Raw genomic sequence first — 16,177 nt, forward strand, 5'->3', positions numbered from 1 at the left:
TTTATTCTTCTTACCCGGCGGTAATACTTAAAATTATCGTATTTCGGCATAAAAGGCGCTGTAGCTAGTAACACCTAGCTAATGACGTATTATATAGATTTAAAGAGTCGAACTGCGAAGCAATACTAACCAATATTATAGTAAAAATTTCGAACATTAAATACGTAATTCATATAATACTTCTAAAGTAATGGAGACAAATGATAACGTTACAATATAAGAATTGGAATCTAGAAACCGGCTCTATGTGAGCGATTATTTCAGATTCGTGTGGAACTATATTTGCAATAAATGCAGTGATTTCTTGGAATTCTTCAATGAATTATTTCCATATGTCGCAAACGTCTGGTATGCTAACAATAAGCCAAGCGTAGTATGTAAATGGTCTGTCGTATGATTGGTTCCAAATTTAACTTTAATTTAAATAACTTCTTAAAACTTTACAACTGAAAAATAATAGTAACAGGTTGTACAAAAGTAATATTATAATGTGAACAATATATATATATACTATATCGCTTATTGAAAACCTATTCCCTATCTATCTACATTAGAAATGTCAAAGTACAGTGTCTTTTGGCGTCAATTGTAAAAATTAAGGCATGTTCATATTATGACATTACTTTTGCGCCACCTGATATATGTACAGTTTTACCTATGATTAGTTATGTAGTTGTTTTATTATATACAGCACAGCATAGGCACCCACAAAGTGGACAGATATTGTTAAAGTGTTCAGAAGATGTTTTGCACAGACCGCTACCGACGGGTAGCAATCTATGTGGGATCTAAAATAATGAATGAATATTATAATGTTGCCTTATCTTACCTTAAGTTTTTAGACAAACAATTTGATAAAACAATATCAAAAATATAATGTGATTTTTAAACATCCTGTAACGCAACGAAAGGTTTAAAGATATCGAAGGAGCCGGTAAGTACCGATGTATATATACGGTGCCCGGAGACAGACAGGAGTCCTCATCACCTCCTGCAGACTGTCCACAGATAATAATGGCGATTAAAGCTTTGTGTATCGGGCTTGCCCTCGTCTGTGCCGGTAAGTGAATGGAACCATATGATTTAATTAATTATTATCTATAAATAGGAACTTAATTGTAGCATATTTTAATATAACTTTAAACATAGTGGTTTAATCATCATCATCATAGTATACGTAAGGAAGTTCAACGTTATATATAACTCACGCCTATATATTTACTATAGTACCTTTTGAATGCGGTCTACAATTTTAGTCAACCGTCGACTTTAAAAATGCGGTCTGTCCATGAAAGGAAGGTGAAGGTGGTGCTGTGATTGCCACTCCGTAGTCTCCACTACAAAACCTAAAGACTAATTGCTTACTGCTACCCCAACCTACAATTATGCTAGTCTAACTCGATCGTTCACTTTAAGTAAAAAAGGACATATATACAGCTACTTCCGCTATGTAGCAGTAGTCGTGCAATAAAGTGCACCGCCCGCCAGCCCGCTGATAATTGCGCATGCGGCAAACAATTTGATACCGATTAGTGTCAAACACTGAATCATTAATCCATGTAACATGACTCCTGAGGATGCCCCATGGAGGGATGAAACACGTGTTGAGTGATTTAACGGTGGTAGTTGTGTAATTCGCATTGTTTCCCGCTGAAGTAGCTATAATTAGTCCTTTTCTTACTTAGAATGGACTTTCGCAAAGTAACATCTAACTCTATTAGATTGTTCACTTACGGGTCTCTTTTATTTAAATAAAACTCGAATATTCGTTGTAAATATATGTCATAGATGTTCTATCTATACTATTTAGTTGTACATTATTTTTCTAATATTGTAGTAATTCTGATGAATAATGCTATTATATAATACTATTTCTGAGAGCACCAATTTCATTAAATAATGAAACTAGTGCCGATATACAAAACTCTTGGAAATACCTTACATGTTTCGACTAACAACAAATTATCGGACACCTATCGGATAAAACATCTACAGTCTTTACGTCTATTGTCAGAACTACGGGAACATTATCGCATTGTTTCGTATCATTACGTTATTTGAGGGATAGTGCGTTCACCATCATCGGTACTATTATCATTTCAGTCATAGGACGTCAATTGTTGGGCATAGGCCTTCCCCAAGGATTTAAAATTGGAATGCTTTGAAGCTCCTGCATCGGATGACCCATCTGTCGACATTATGGGTGGACGTTATACGCTGCTGTTCCGTAGATAAGTGCTTAGCTGCGTGCACTGATGTTAAGTTGTGATACAGCCTTCGATGCGAAATTACTATGATGGTCAGTCCTTCTCTTGGAAGTACCCTCGTTTCGACTTTAGGAAGAAAACACTAAAGCGGGCAAATTATACTGTGTAATAAAAACGATAACACGAAATGTTTCATCTACTTAAGTTTTAGCTTGCGGGTTACAGATCCAATCCCTGAATTCGAATAAGTTCTAAAAACCATAGAGATAGATTACTTTATAATTACCATTACCGAATAATGTAAATTAAAAACATTCAAGAAATGCAAATAAAATATTTAAACTTTGTAAATATGTGTTCTAAAATTAAATTCTGGTTACAGCGATGGCTGCTCCGGAGAGCAGGATCGTAGGTGGTACACCCGTCGGCCCCGGGGAATTCCCTTACGCCGTGGCCTTGCTCTACCATTACCCTAACGCTGGCATCACAATCCAGCGGTGTGTGGGCGCTCTCATCTCTTCCTGGCATGTTCTCACCACATCCCACTGCTTCAAGTGAGTATCTATGTTTAGAATAATTTACCATGCGCTCCGTCACTTAAGGCTAATACTGAAATATAGCGCTATGTTGTGGTTCACGTCTGGATACAGCACTATGCCTACTTATAGTCACTAGGCCTTATTCTTTATTTCATATATGCACAATATTGCATGCATGTTTATGCGCATATAAAAATGGAATTAAACGTTTGTTAATAGTAATCTCATCATCTGCCATTATTTATTACCCGTGATGATTTATGGTTCGGAAATGTGGTCTACCATTTCGGGCATTAATGACAATGTCACAGTTGCTTTAAAAGCCTCAGGGTGGATAGGCTCCGTTTTTTCCTATGAGATCGAATGAGTAATGAGAAGATCTTTACGAAATTACAGCGCGCAGAACAGATCACGGATGTTTCTAGCTCCAGGAGTAGGGACTCTGGACTGTTAAGCGCACTCTATCAAGTCTACCCAGAAGGTGTATAGACAAGCTTGTTAAGACTTTCGTAAGACTTTGAACATAAATCGCCTTCTACGAGTTTTTTTATAAAATATGGAAGAGTAATATCTTGTTAATATGTAGCTTCAAACTAATTATGACCTTTTCGATCTTAGTGGCGCAATCCTCTCAAACCTGGTGGTGCGTGCAGGATCAACCAACAGCATGGGAGGCGGTTCAGTGGTGACCGCCAGCCACGTGATCAGACACCCTGACTATCAGCAAAGCCCACGTACTGCTGACATCGCCGTCCTCGTGCTGGCCACTCCGCTACCCATCTCTAGCACCATCGACATACTGTACCTCCCTGCTCAGGGTACCCATATCCCTGATGGACAAAGTCTCAAGGTTGTCAGCTGGGGCTTTGAATCGGTAAGATTTCTCTTACTATAGTCCTTAATATTTCTCTATTTATAAATTTTACTAATACACAGAACATTTGTGTGCAAAGCACATAACTAATGCAATCGACGGTGGTCAGGTCCGAATGATTCTCGACTGGAAAATACGAGTCGGTAGACGCGGTGTGGGTACGCACTATTAGGAATAATTATGCCTTAAAGTGAGTGTCTATAGGCTGAGATGATGTCGATGATGATTTATAAACATCTTGAATGTTTTAGACATTCTTAAATTATTTAATGCAGAGTTCCCCAAACTTTTTTGTGTCGTAGACCCCTTGCCATGTTTTACCGTGTTGGGTAGACCCTCTATTTACCTGATATTGATTTCCTGTAAATTTCTAACTGTAGTGAAGTTCAGTGTTAAAAACTTAAATTAACGCACGAATCTCAGGTTTTTACAAGTTCAAAATGTATTGCGACCACAAAGCGAATACCAACATCCTACAACTTACACAATTTTATAAATATATATATAACAAATTTTTTACTTCATAGGTACTTTTATAAATAATGTAAATGTTTTGATATTGTAAGATAGTATGATGTAAGTAAATACGTACTATCAGTGTGATGTGTTGAGATCCACTGTCGTGGACCCCCATTATCATTTCATGGACCCCCAAATTTTTTTTCGCTGTCGTAGACCCCTAGGGGTCGATATAGACCACTTTGGGAATCACTGGTTTAATGCCTTTTTTAAATTATTAGAAATACCTCTGTTAATTATAAAATATGTAATTTATTCCGAGTAATGATGACTATATTTAAATTATCTGCAGGTATACTTTATACGTCGGTAACCAGTGATTCGGTTCTTTCTCTCCTCATTTCTGAATCGATCTCAAAGAGAAGTTCCGAGCATATCCCTCTCCATAGCTCTCTGGATGACTTTAAGTCTTCTTATAAAGACTATCATAAATAACCTCGTTTCAGATCCATATGTCATTACCGACAACTCCCAGTTAAATTCAAACGATTTAAGGTCTAAGTAGCAGTGGGCGGGTCACATTTCTTCTGCACCCGACAGTCGTTAGGACCGAAACGACGACAAGTCGATAGACGCGGCGTCAGTGGGTCTTCAACTAGGTGGAACGTCGACATTATTAGAGCGCTGGATGCGATCAGCGCAAAATCAGTAAACGTAGCAATCTTTAGGTGATGCCTTTATGGCTTGCATTGGGATCACAAGAGAGTAACACTTTAAAAAAAGCACATTAATACCTATAGTTCTTTAAAAGATTAATTTATTTATATATTTCTTTAAATTCTTATTTTATATTTTGTCCAGAATCTAAATTCCAGAGATAACATTCCCAAACTGCTTTTGGCAACAGACCCCTTTTCTGGAGCCAAATTACTTTAAAAATCTTATCAAGTTTTTCCAATACTTGTCAATTTGTTTAGTTAGAGAACTTTATATAATTTCGTCAAGAGTAATACAAACTTTTTATAATTTTCTATTTTATTAATATATTTATAAACTTCTTATAATTTCCTAATCAATTATTAGCCATTCTTAAAACAAGTTGGTACACGTAACATAATATGTACAGTATCTTGTAAGTTTTAAATAAGCACTTGTGTCAGTTAAGGATTCCTTTGGTTTCGATATCGACCACTTTAGGAATATCCAATTTAAAGAAATATCTTTATAGTTACTACGCAAAGGACGCAGAAATAAAACTGCGACTTAAAAATTATGCTTCTAAGAAGTATATTTGAGTAGTTCAATTCGTCCAAAATCCATATAACGTCCTTTCGCCAAAGAGAAATAATCCCCGTCGAGATAATGATTTATTTTTACTTAAACTTTTTAATAACGAACATTAAAACGAATATTTACTCTTTAAATTTATTGCTGATACCTTTTTCGGTTTAGTGATATGTTTTTGACATTATATAATTGTTAACTTATCTATCTTCATATAAATTAACAATTTCAACTTATGTATTGACTCATCATGATAACTCTAAAACCATGTAAATCAGAGACTTAAAATTTTATATTATTATTTATGTTATACAGTAAAAATCCGCTATGAATGGATTTTACTAAATTCCACCCACAAGGACGGTTCAGAAGGCGTTGATTAACTTCGCGAAACGGGAGAAATTAGGAAAGGTATCTCCTTAACTTTCCAAGTATTCACATTAGAGTGATCTCGGGTACGGTGCTTGCGGCTGTCGACTCGAGTAGCAGGTTTAGGGATGGGGGGGGGGGGGAGGGCCTTCTTGCAATCCAATGCATCGTTCAACTTCACCGGCCCAATTCACCTTAACTAAATTTAAAAATATCCTACAAAAGCTTATAAATAAGACACCGCGAAAAGAATGGAATCTTAAATATTTAATGGAATCAGGCGTTACCTTGCGGAAGTCCATCCTAAGTAAGAAAAGGATGAATATTTAGCCATTTCCGCACATGCAAGCAGGCTAAATATTGGTCCTTTTCTTACTTAGAATGGAATCTGACCATTCATCGCAGCAGCCAGACCTGTAAGACTTTAAAGTCACAAAGTAGGCAGAGATGCAAGATAAACAGAGTAATAATCTCGTTGAATCCCTGATCTTTTGAACTCACTTTAGGAAGAAATGTAGTAAACACATTGCTAAAACTGTTTTATATTCTTCGGTGTAGCCTCACCTAAATATGTCAAAGCTGTTATTTTGGACGGCGCTGATACAGGGCGCAAGTAATTAATGTAACTAGATCGGCTCGTATATCATATGGGAACATAACTCCCCAACATATTAGATAGAAGTGTTGCTGTCTTCTTTCAACGCTATTGCTTTTTCAAGTGATTTACTGCCTGGCAATGGCAACCGCCTAAGTCGTGGTTCGACCTTTTGAGAGCCCTTGCGCATTTCACTTCATGTGGACCCGTCTAAGCGATCTAAGAGCTCGGGGCCCGAGCCAAGGCTGGAGCACACGAGTTTCGGCACCTACAAAAGATGTTTATTACGCGTTCCAAAAATGTGGTAATTTTCAATGATAAGCCTAAATCTTTGAGCAGGTTATAGAGCTATTTTAATGTTATACCTCAGGCTCCTACCATCACATAATCTCATAAATATTTACACATAATATTTGTGTAAAAAGAAATTTTGAAATATGTATGACCCATTTCACTTCTGAAAAATGACTTAAACTTATCACGCCGGAAATAAATTCTCGCTCACAGTTTCTCAAACAACTGTGAACTATGAATATTTTTTTATACACAAAGTTGACCTCTAAAATATAAAAACGTAAAAAAATTATAAATTTAACAATCCAACCTTAGCTGAATACGATTTTTTTAATGAGGAATACTGAAGAACACTAATAATTTTTTTAAACGTGATAAAATACTTTGTTATGTAAAGGACTGATATATATATACTTCCTAAACTCTCGTTGTGCCAAGACTTACTACGCACTAATCGGTGTAACATTACTCCTGAGGATGCCCCGTGGAGGGCTAAAACACGTGTTGAGTGAATTAACGGTGGTAGTTGTGTAATTCGTTTGCCGCACGCGCATCTATCAGCGGGCTGGCGGGCGGTGCACTTCATTGCACGACTACTGCTACATAGCGGAAGTATATATATTTGTCCTTTTCTTACTTAGGATGGACTTCCGCAAAGTAACGCCTGAATCTATAAGATATATTTTGTTATATTATATTTAACCTTTCACAGTTCTTTTATATTATTTGGGGGCGTATTTATTTTAATACATCACGGACCTTCTGAAAGATATTGGTTAACCCAGGGGGTCCGCAGGGATTATGTGGGAACCACTGTCATCGACGTAATAACGTTTTAAATTCCACTTAATTTAATCAAAATAGATTATTTAGAGAATACGTGTTGATTACTTATCTCAGCTTAGTGCAGATTAATTAAAATTACATTAATATGTGTTTTGACATATCGTTTGCGCGATATTGGTTTAAAAATACTTTTATCTTGTTATTTTTATATATATGCCATACTGGCCAGAAAGCGATAAATTGCTGAGGAAAGACAAGTCTCTCAATTGTTTCAGCTATAATTGTTGTCCGGGGTAACGTGTACATACTTATTAAAGAATTTGTTAAAGTTTGATAAATTAATGAATGGAGTCATTTATTTCCAAACCTTAATAAGATTACATTTTCAGTGATGTTAAAAGTAGTGCAAGCATAAATTTCTTTAAAACTTTTTTCAAAATTTGACCTTCGTCTTCTATGTTAAGTGATGATGAAGTCTACGATACTATATACTTCTCTAGAATAAACCTATTTACTCTTGAAGACTCCCAAGTTATAGTTTGTTGACAACAACTAAGTTGGTAGGTTATTTCATACCCTGTTCGAACTATAAAAGTATTATCAAAGACTTGGTGAGGGTAGAAGAAATTTCAACCTTGTGATGTGATATGGTAAATTCGCGAGTCTTGTTGTCGGATGAAAGATAGGAGATGAAGAAATTAGTTTATGTAACAACGACGCACACACTCAAAAATGCAGTCTGTAGAACACCGATAAACTGGTCCTATTCTGGTTGTTCTATTTGGCCAATTACTTGAATAAATAAATAGATACTAGAGACGTAATATTTTTACAACTCCATAGATACATTTATACAAATATGTTATGTATCTAATTCATATATATATAACGATCTAGCTGGTTTTTACGACTTTTGTTTAGATTTTTTTTGCAATTTTTGATAAATTATTCCGTCTGAACATAACTTTGAAAACTACTCTACTTTTCTTACTTAGACTTCCGCAAAGTAACACCTGAATCCATTATATTTTTTAGACTGTATTTTGTTCATCGACTAAATGTCATAAATATCAAATTTATGCGACTGTACCTGTATTCGCAGATAAGCGGCCCGCAATTGCAGTTCCTGAAGAGCATAAACCTCAGGAAGGTGTCCTTGGAAGCCTGCGTGGCGGCGTACGCCGGAGACGACTCCGCCGTAATTGACGACAGTGAGTATATTTTATTATCTATCTATAAGATTTACACTTACTTACTGGTTCTTAACGATTACTCTGGTACCATAAGGCTTTTCTATATGACCCCCGTTATTGTGGGTCCCTCATTACCCCTATCGTATTTGGGACAAGGAGTATATTTAGCAATATCTCTCATTCTTCACCATTTCTATTGCTGCATCCTCTTTCATTAATCACCCTTTATTTTGTTCTCTTCCTTTCATTCACAACCCTTAAACAGATCGCCTCTATTCTTTCACCACATTCTTTTATATCATTATTTAGTTTACAATTTCAAATTCCTTATTCCTGTTTTTATTATTATTTTACGTTTGTTCTCTTATTATACCCGACCTCATGTTTTTAAATCTAACCTTTATGTTTATAACCTCTGACAATTTTCCTGCAATAATCTAGGAATAAATGTGCCATAAATGCCTCATATGTGTGAATTTTTTAAGTAGAAATGTATGCAATTCTTCCAGTAGATAAAAACTCAAAAACTCGTTATAATTCTAGTGCATTAACAAAGATTTTATAAAGAATATAATGTAAAGTCGAATAATAAGTATGATAAAATTTTCAGCTGTAATTTGCGCGGCTGGGGAAGGCTTAGTAGGCACCTGCACAGGCGACTCTGGTGCCCCTATGGTTAGGGACCAGGTACTGGTGGGCATTTCCTCACACTTCAAGGAGTGCGGAGACGGCAGCTACCCTGACGTCTTCACCCGTGTGGACCGCTTCACTGACTGGATCATGAGCGTTGCGACTCGACCCTCAGGGGCTGAAGGCGACTTCACTGCATCCGCCAGAGTGAAGACGATACAGTGATCGATCTCCAATTGTTTAAAAAACTGTCAACCATCGCTAAAAAAACTACGCAAAAAATCGTGTAAATATGTATTAAAAAAGTAGAATTACTTAAAAAATATACTATTTTTTTATACTCCATACATTAAATAAAAAAACCAACACATTGTTTCGGTTAAACTGCTGTGTATTTTTATTTAAAATTATATTTTGTATGATTTATATGCCGTAAAACGGGGCTAATTTGCACACGGTTTGGCAGTTTATTAGAAGTTTCTTTTTTTTTCAACCAAAATCTAAGGTTTTTTTCGCATCAACCGAACAATGTGTCCCTTGGCTATCAAACTAAGATGAATATGGACCCTAATAGGGTCCCAACAATATTATACATTCGTCCAAACACGTATCTGATCTTCCTTTGATGAAGTAAACGCGTTTAGCGGGTGAGTGATTAACCACTCGAGCAAGTTGGCGAGGAAGGTGATAGCAAAGAGTGATCAAAAAAGGTGTATTCACGTGAGTAAAAAGAGAATAATCACGCGACCACATTACTTGGCGTACGAATTCAAATCCGCGTTCGAATTTGAATTCGAACGAGCAAGAATTGTTTGACATAAAATTTTGTGGTCGTAGTGGCCAGCAATGGGGAACATGAATGATACAACTATATGTACAAAGACGTGATGCGATGGAGAGTTATTGTTTACCTTTATATAAAATCGAAATATCCTTTTTCGAGTTTCAAATCAAAGCCAAAAGATTTGTGGCTCACATAATATTTTATACGATGTAAATTAAAACATATTTATTATCAATTTAATTCACTACGTTACAAAAGGGAGCCGAGATAACCCAATTAGGGTTGTATTGCGTACCACGAGTATCCGCCTCTTGTTTGACGGGCGACGAGCCCATTGCCGCCAGTCAAACAAATCGCCTCAGCGCTGGCCCACCTCGTGCTCGCTGGCCCCCGGGAGATACTGTTTACTCTCTCTATATGTTCGAGGTCATACAGAAACTTTAATAGCGCGATTTAGAACTAAATTTATTCAACTATCCTGCAGTTTTGTAACGGTTTTGACACACAGGCTGACAGTCATTTAAAACTAGAGGGTCAAATTGAAATATTTTAGTTCCGGAATATGGGGAATGCCCTATCTCGTACGTCAAGCGACAGCTTAGGCTGGGAACGCTTGACGAATGGAATAGCAGGTACATGGGAAGAACGACGGCTTCGACAACGTGGAAATTCTTCCCGGAAGCGTTCGCGGCCTACCGCGCGCTCCGCAGCATGGAGGTGGACGCGGTCTTGGTCCAGCTGTTCATTGGGCACGGGGGGTTCTCTGATTACCTTCACAGGTTCAAGCTCAAGGAGGACCCTTCGTGCTTCTGTGAACCGGGCTTAGAACAAACCGTGATCCAACTTGTAGTAGAATGATCCGCATTTGGAGCCCGATAGAGACCGAATGCCGGATAGGTAAAAAAATAGAAGAGGCCACACTTGCCTCCATAATGAATGAAAACGAAGGAAGAGTGTCCTTCCTCAAATTCTGCAGAGAAGTGGCAAAATATGTAATAAGTAAAAACAAGACATAGATAGGCAATAAAATATTTTAAAAATTGAAAATAAAAATAGCATAAAACAAAACTGTGATAAAATTGTGATATTTACTGAATAGAATACGGTAAATCAAAATACAAAACCTGTGATAAGCTGTAAATAGAAATAAATTTAACTGCAGTGTTTGAGGATGGTTGAAAGGAACGGAATGGTTGAGAAAGACAGATCGAATTGTAGAATGAAAGAAAGGAATGTAAGATAATATGATGAATGAAAAAAGAGAACGACAATAAAATTTTAAGGGGAAAAATTATTAAAAATGTAATAAAGGTCCGTAATCCACACCAAGTTAGGGGCACAAGAGGTCCCCAATAGCGGAGGCCACTATAAAAAAACATGTATTATAGAAGTTTTTTAAATTTCAAAATGACGTAATTTTAATCTGTTACCAGGATATTTGTTTATATTACATTAACATAAATTTTAATACTGTTCGTAGTGAAGTCGAACTTTATGTCTAAAAATAGATAAAAAAGTAAGTTAAATAGTAAATGCAGGTTTTAAAACGCGATGCAATGTGTGCCGCTCGTGTGACGGCCAATTGGGGTGAACTGATGTCTCATTTGAGATATGCACTAAAAGGTTAACATAAATTTTTACTACTGCTCGAAGAAAGAATAAGAAAATCTCAATGACCGGTTTTATAATTCGATTTCTCTGTTACAAGATCACAGATAAATTACAAATAAAATTATTTCGTTCTGTATTTTATACGATATATATTAAAACATGTTTGTTATAAATTTAATTCATTACGTTAAAAAAGGGAGCCGAGATAACCCAATTAGGGTTGTATTGCGTACCACGAGTATCCGCCTCTTGTTTGACGGGCGACGAGCCCATTGCCGCCAGTCAAACAAATCGCCTCAGCGCTGGCCCACCTCATGCTCGCTGGCCCCCCGGAGATACTGTTTACTCTCTCTATATGTTCGAGATCATAAAAAAAATTTAATAGCGCGATTTAGAACTAAATTTATTCAACTACCCTGCGGTTTTGTAACGGCACTGACAGACAGGCTGACAGTCATTTAAAACTAGAGGGTCAAATCGAAATATTCTAGTTCGAGTTTCAAATTAAAGTCATTAGTTAACCTCAACGTTGTCTACTTTTGAATTTGATAACAAGCATATAATTTTATTACAAAACGTACAATTTTAACGACATGCTATAACAAGTTTCTGTACTAGCTAGATTTTCTAGCAAAATAACATAAGGCATATTTTGCTGAAATTAACGTACTAATCACCTTCCAGCTGCATTACAGTAAAATGTTATAATGAAAAATAAATAAATGTATTGTTATGTTAATATTGTAAGGACCTAACATAATCGTTTATACATATCGATGTTTTATTCGAGATATGCACTAGAACTCAAGTAACAATATTTACTGATGCTCAAAGAGGGAATAATAAAATGTCATTTAGTTTTTTTGTAGTTTGTATTGGCTTTTACTAGATCACAGACAAATTACAAATAAAAGTATTTTGATTCTTTAGTAAGGATTTCTGTATACTTCCTATGTGTTTGTATTATATTTAAATATTTTTTCAAATAAAATAAAAATATTTAAACCTTACTTAATATATTATACGATATGAATTACTACACGTTTTTTTTATTAATTTGATTCAAAACATGTAAAAAGGGGGCCGAGATAACCCAATTAGGGTTGTATTGCCCATCACGAGTATCCACCTCTAGATTGACGGGCGACTGAGCCATTTGCCGCCAGTCAATCCTGACGCCTCAGCGCTGGTCTGCCTCGTGCTCGCTGGCCCCCGGGAGGTACTGTTTACTCTCTCTATATGTTCGAGATCATAAAGAAACTTTAATAGCGCGATTTGGAGTTAGTTTGTTCTAACTACCTTCAATTTTGAAATGATATTTACGTAGAGCTTGGGGGTAATCGAACAACACAGTGAAGGTCGCGGTAAGTCACCGGATGCGGGCACCGCGACACCGGCCATTGTTCCACAGCAGAACGTTGGGTCGCGACAGTATAATACGAGTTCAATAACAAGGATAGGCGGCAGATTATAAGCGGGAATGTGCGAGCATTTGAAAATGAAAGGCGACACGTGCAACAAGATAGTCATTGATATCTTTTTAAAGGTTGAATGTGAATAGAGTTTCCAGCTGCCTGAGACTTCCACACCCGTCTGGTCAGTTTGGTGTGGAATTCTGCTGCCTAGAGGTGGGTGAGGAGGCTGGTCAACTTGCTACCGAGGCAGCCGATCTGGTTATTTATACCGACGGCAGCCGCATTGAGGACAATGTGGTTGCGGCGTTCTGCGTTATGCGCGACGCCGCACAGCTTTACAGTAAGAAGCTCAAGTTGGGCAACTTCTGCACGGTATATAAGGCGGAGCTGCTGGCTTTAGCGGAAGCAACAGGGTACGCGGCTAGCGGGTCAGCGCAGTCATGCGCGATACTGAGTGACTCGCCGTCCGCCCTCCAGTCAGTCGCAAGATCGGACACCCTCTATCCCTTAGCGGTAAGAGTAAAAGAGAATGTTATAAGAGTAATAGAGAATGGCAAGAGCGTAAATTTCTATTGGGTGAAAGCGCACGCGAGGACGGAGGGAAACGAGAGGGCGGACCAACTGCCCAAGGACGCGGCCCTGAAGAGTAAAAGACGACCAGAATATGAGGAATGCCCTATCTCGTACGTCAAGCGACAGCTTAGGCTGAGAACGCTTGACGAATGGAATAGCAGGTACATGGGAAGAACGACGGCATCGACAACGCGGAAGTTCTTCCCGGACGACGTCGCGGCCTACCGCGCGCTTTGCAGCATGGAGGTGGATGCGGTCTTGGTCCAGCTGTTCATTGGACACGGGGGTTCTCTGAGTAGCCTTACAGGTTCAAGCTCTGTGAACCGGGCTTGGACCAGACCATGATCAGCTGGGTAGTAGAATGCTCCGCATTTGGAGGACTCCGATAGAGACCGAATGCCGGATAGGTAAATAAAATAGAAGAGGCCACACTTGCCTCCATAATGAATAAAAACAAAGGTAGAGTGTCCTTCCTCAAATTCTGCAGAGAAGTGCCAAAATATGTAATAAGTAAAACAAGACATAGATAGATAGGCAATAAAATATTATAAAAATTGAAAATAAAAATAGCATAAAACAAAACTGTGATAAAATTGTGATATTCACTGAATAGAGTAAAGTAAATCAAAATACAAAACCTGTGATAAGCTGTAAATAGAAATAGATATTACTGCAGTGTTTGAGGATGGTTGAAAGGAACGGAATGGTTGAGAAAGAGATCGTATTGTAGAATGAAAGAAAGGAATGTAAGATAATATGATGAATGAAAGAAGAGAACGTCAATAAAATTTTAAGGGACAAAAATTAATAAGAATGTAGTAAAAGTCCGTAATCCACACCAAGCGGAAGCCACTATAAAAAACATGTATTAAAGAAATAAGTTATAAGTTTTTTAAATTTCAAAATGACGTAATTTTAATCTATTACCAGGATATTTGTTTATATTACATCAACATACATTCAAATAGAGTAGTGAAATCGAATGTTATATCTAAAAAGATGAAAATAGTAAGTTAAATAATAGATCAAGTTTTTAAAACGCAATGTGTGCCACTCGTGTGACGGCCAATTCGAGTGAACTAATGTCTTATTTGAGACATGCACTAAAAGGTGAACATCAATTTTTACTACTGCTCAAAGAAAGAATAAGAAAATCTCAATGACCGTTTTTGTAATTCGATTGCGTTCTAACATGATCATAGATAAATCACAAATAAAATTGTTTGGTTTTATCTTTAAGGTTCCTGCATATTTCTCGTGTACATGTATTACATTAAGATAATTTTCAAATAAAATAAAAAGATTTGTGGTTCACATAATATTTTATACGATATGAATTAAAACATGTTTATTATCAATTCAATTCATTACGTTAAAAAAGGGAGCCGAGATAACCCAATTAGGGTTGTATTGCGTACCACGAGTATCCGCCTCTTGTTTGACGGGCGACGAGCCCATTGCCGCCAGTCAAACAAATCGCCTCAGCGCTGGCCCACCTCGTGCTCGCCGGCCCCCGGGAGATACTGTTTACTCTCTCTATATGTTCGAGCTCATACAGAAACTTTGATAGCGCGATTTAGAACCAAATTTATTCAACTACCCTGCAGTTTTGTAACGGCACTGACACACAAGCTGAGTCATTTAAAACTAGAGGGTCAAATCGAAACATTCTAGTTCGAGTTTCAAATTAAAGCCATTAGTTAACCTTAACGTTGTCTGCTTTTAAATAGGATAACAAGCATATAATTTTATTACGAAATGTACAACTTTAGCGACATGCTATAACAACTTTCTGCACTAGCTAGATTTTCTAGCAAATTAACATAAGGCATATTTTGCTGAAATTAAAATACTAATCACCTTACAGCTGCATTACAGTAAAGTGTTATAATGAAAAAGGAATAAATGTATTGTTATGTTAATATTGTAAGGACCTAACAATCGTTTATACATATCGATATCTTATTCGAGATATGCACTAGAACCTTAGTAACAATTTTTACTGATGCTCAAAGAGGGAACAATAAAATATCATTTAGTTTTTTTGTAGTTTGTACTGGCTTTTACTAGATCACAGACAAATTACAAATAAAACTGTTTTGATTCTTTAGTAAGGATTTCTGTATACTTCCAATGTTTTTGTATTATATTAAAATATTTTTTCAAATAAAATGAAAAAGATTTAGGGCTTACTTAATATATTATAATATATGAATTACTACACGATTTTTATTAATTTAATTCAAAACATGTAAAAAGGGGGCCGAGATAACCCAATTAGGGTTGTATTGCTCATCACGAGGATCGGCCTCTTGATTGACGGGCGACTGAGCCATTTGCCGCCAGTCAATCTTGGCGCCTCAGCGCTGGTCTGCCTCGTGCTCGCTGGCCCCCGGGAGATACTGTTTACTCTCTCTATATGTTCGAGCTCATACAGAAACTTTAATAGCGCGATTTAGCACTAAATTTATTCAACTACCTTGCAGTTTTGTAACGGCACCGACACATAAGCTGACGGTCATTTAAAACTAGTGGGTCAAATCGAAATATTCTAGTTCGAGTTT

The 16,177-nt window shown here is 36.9% G+C and overlaps 1 protein-coding gene across 1 annotated transcript; it reads left to right on the forward strand.

Moving 5' to 3' along the window:
• Positions 1-974: 974 nt before the first annotated feature.
• On the forward strand, positions 975-9,603 carry LOC137925233 (trypsin-1-like). Its single transcript, XM_068768644.1, has 5 exons — positions 975-1,060; positions 2,590-2,761; positions 3,365-3,620; positions 8,510-8,618; positions 9,211-9,603. Exons 1-5 carry the CDS (start codon positions 1,015-1,017, stop codon positions 9,453-9,455), a joined length of 828 nt encoding a protein of 275 aa, XP_068624745.1. The 5' UTR covers positions 975-1,014; the 3' UTR covers positions 9,456-9,603.
• Positions 9,604-16,177: the final 6,574 nt, after the last annotated feature.

The sequence above is a fragment of the Battus philenor genome, unplaced genomic scaffold (assembly GCF_028537555.1).
Source record: "Battus philenor isolate CCGP_79_NKW_IND1 unplaced genomic scaffold, ilBatPhil1.0.hap1 SCAF_26, whole genome shotgun sequence".
NCBI lineage: Eukaryota > Metazoa > Arthropoda > Insecta > Lepidoptera > Papilionidae > Battus > Battus philenor.

Excerpts from the sequence above, each read along its gene's own strand:
- LOC137925233 (XM_068768644.1), top strand. The coding sequence starts at position 1,015 with ATGGCGATTAAAGCTTTGTGTATCGGGCTTGCCCTCGTCTGTGCCG. Across the intron at positions 2,762-3,364 it reads ACCACATCCCACTGCTTCAA|TGGCGCAATCCTCTCAAACC; the intron begins GTGAGTATCTAT and ends TTTCGATCTTAG. Across the intron at positions 3,621-8,509 it reads TCAGCTGGGGCTTTGAATCG|ATAAGCGGCCCGCAATTGCA; the intron begins GTAAGATTTCTC and ends CTGTATTCGCAG.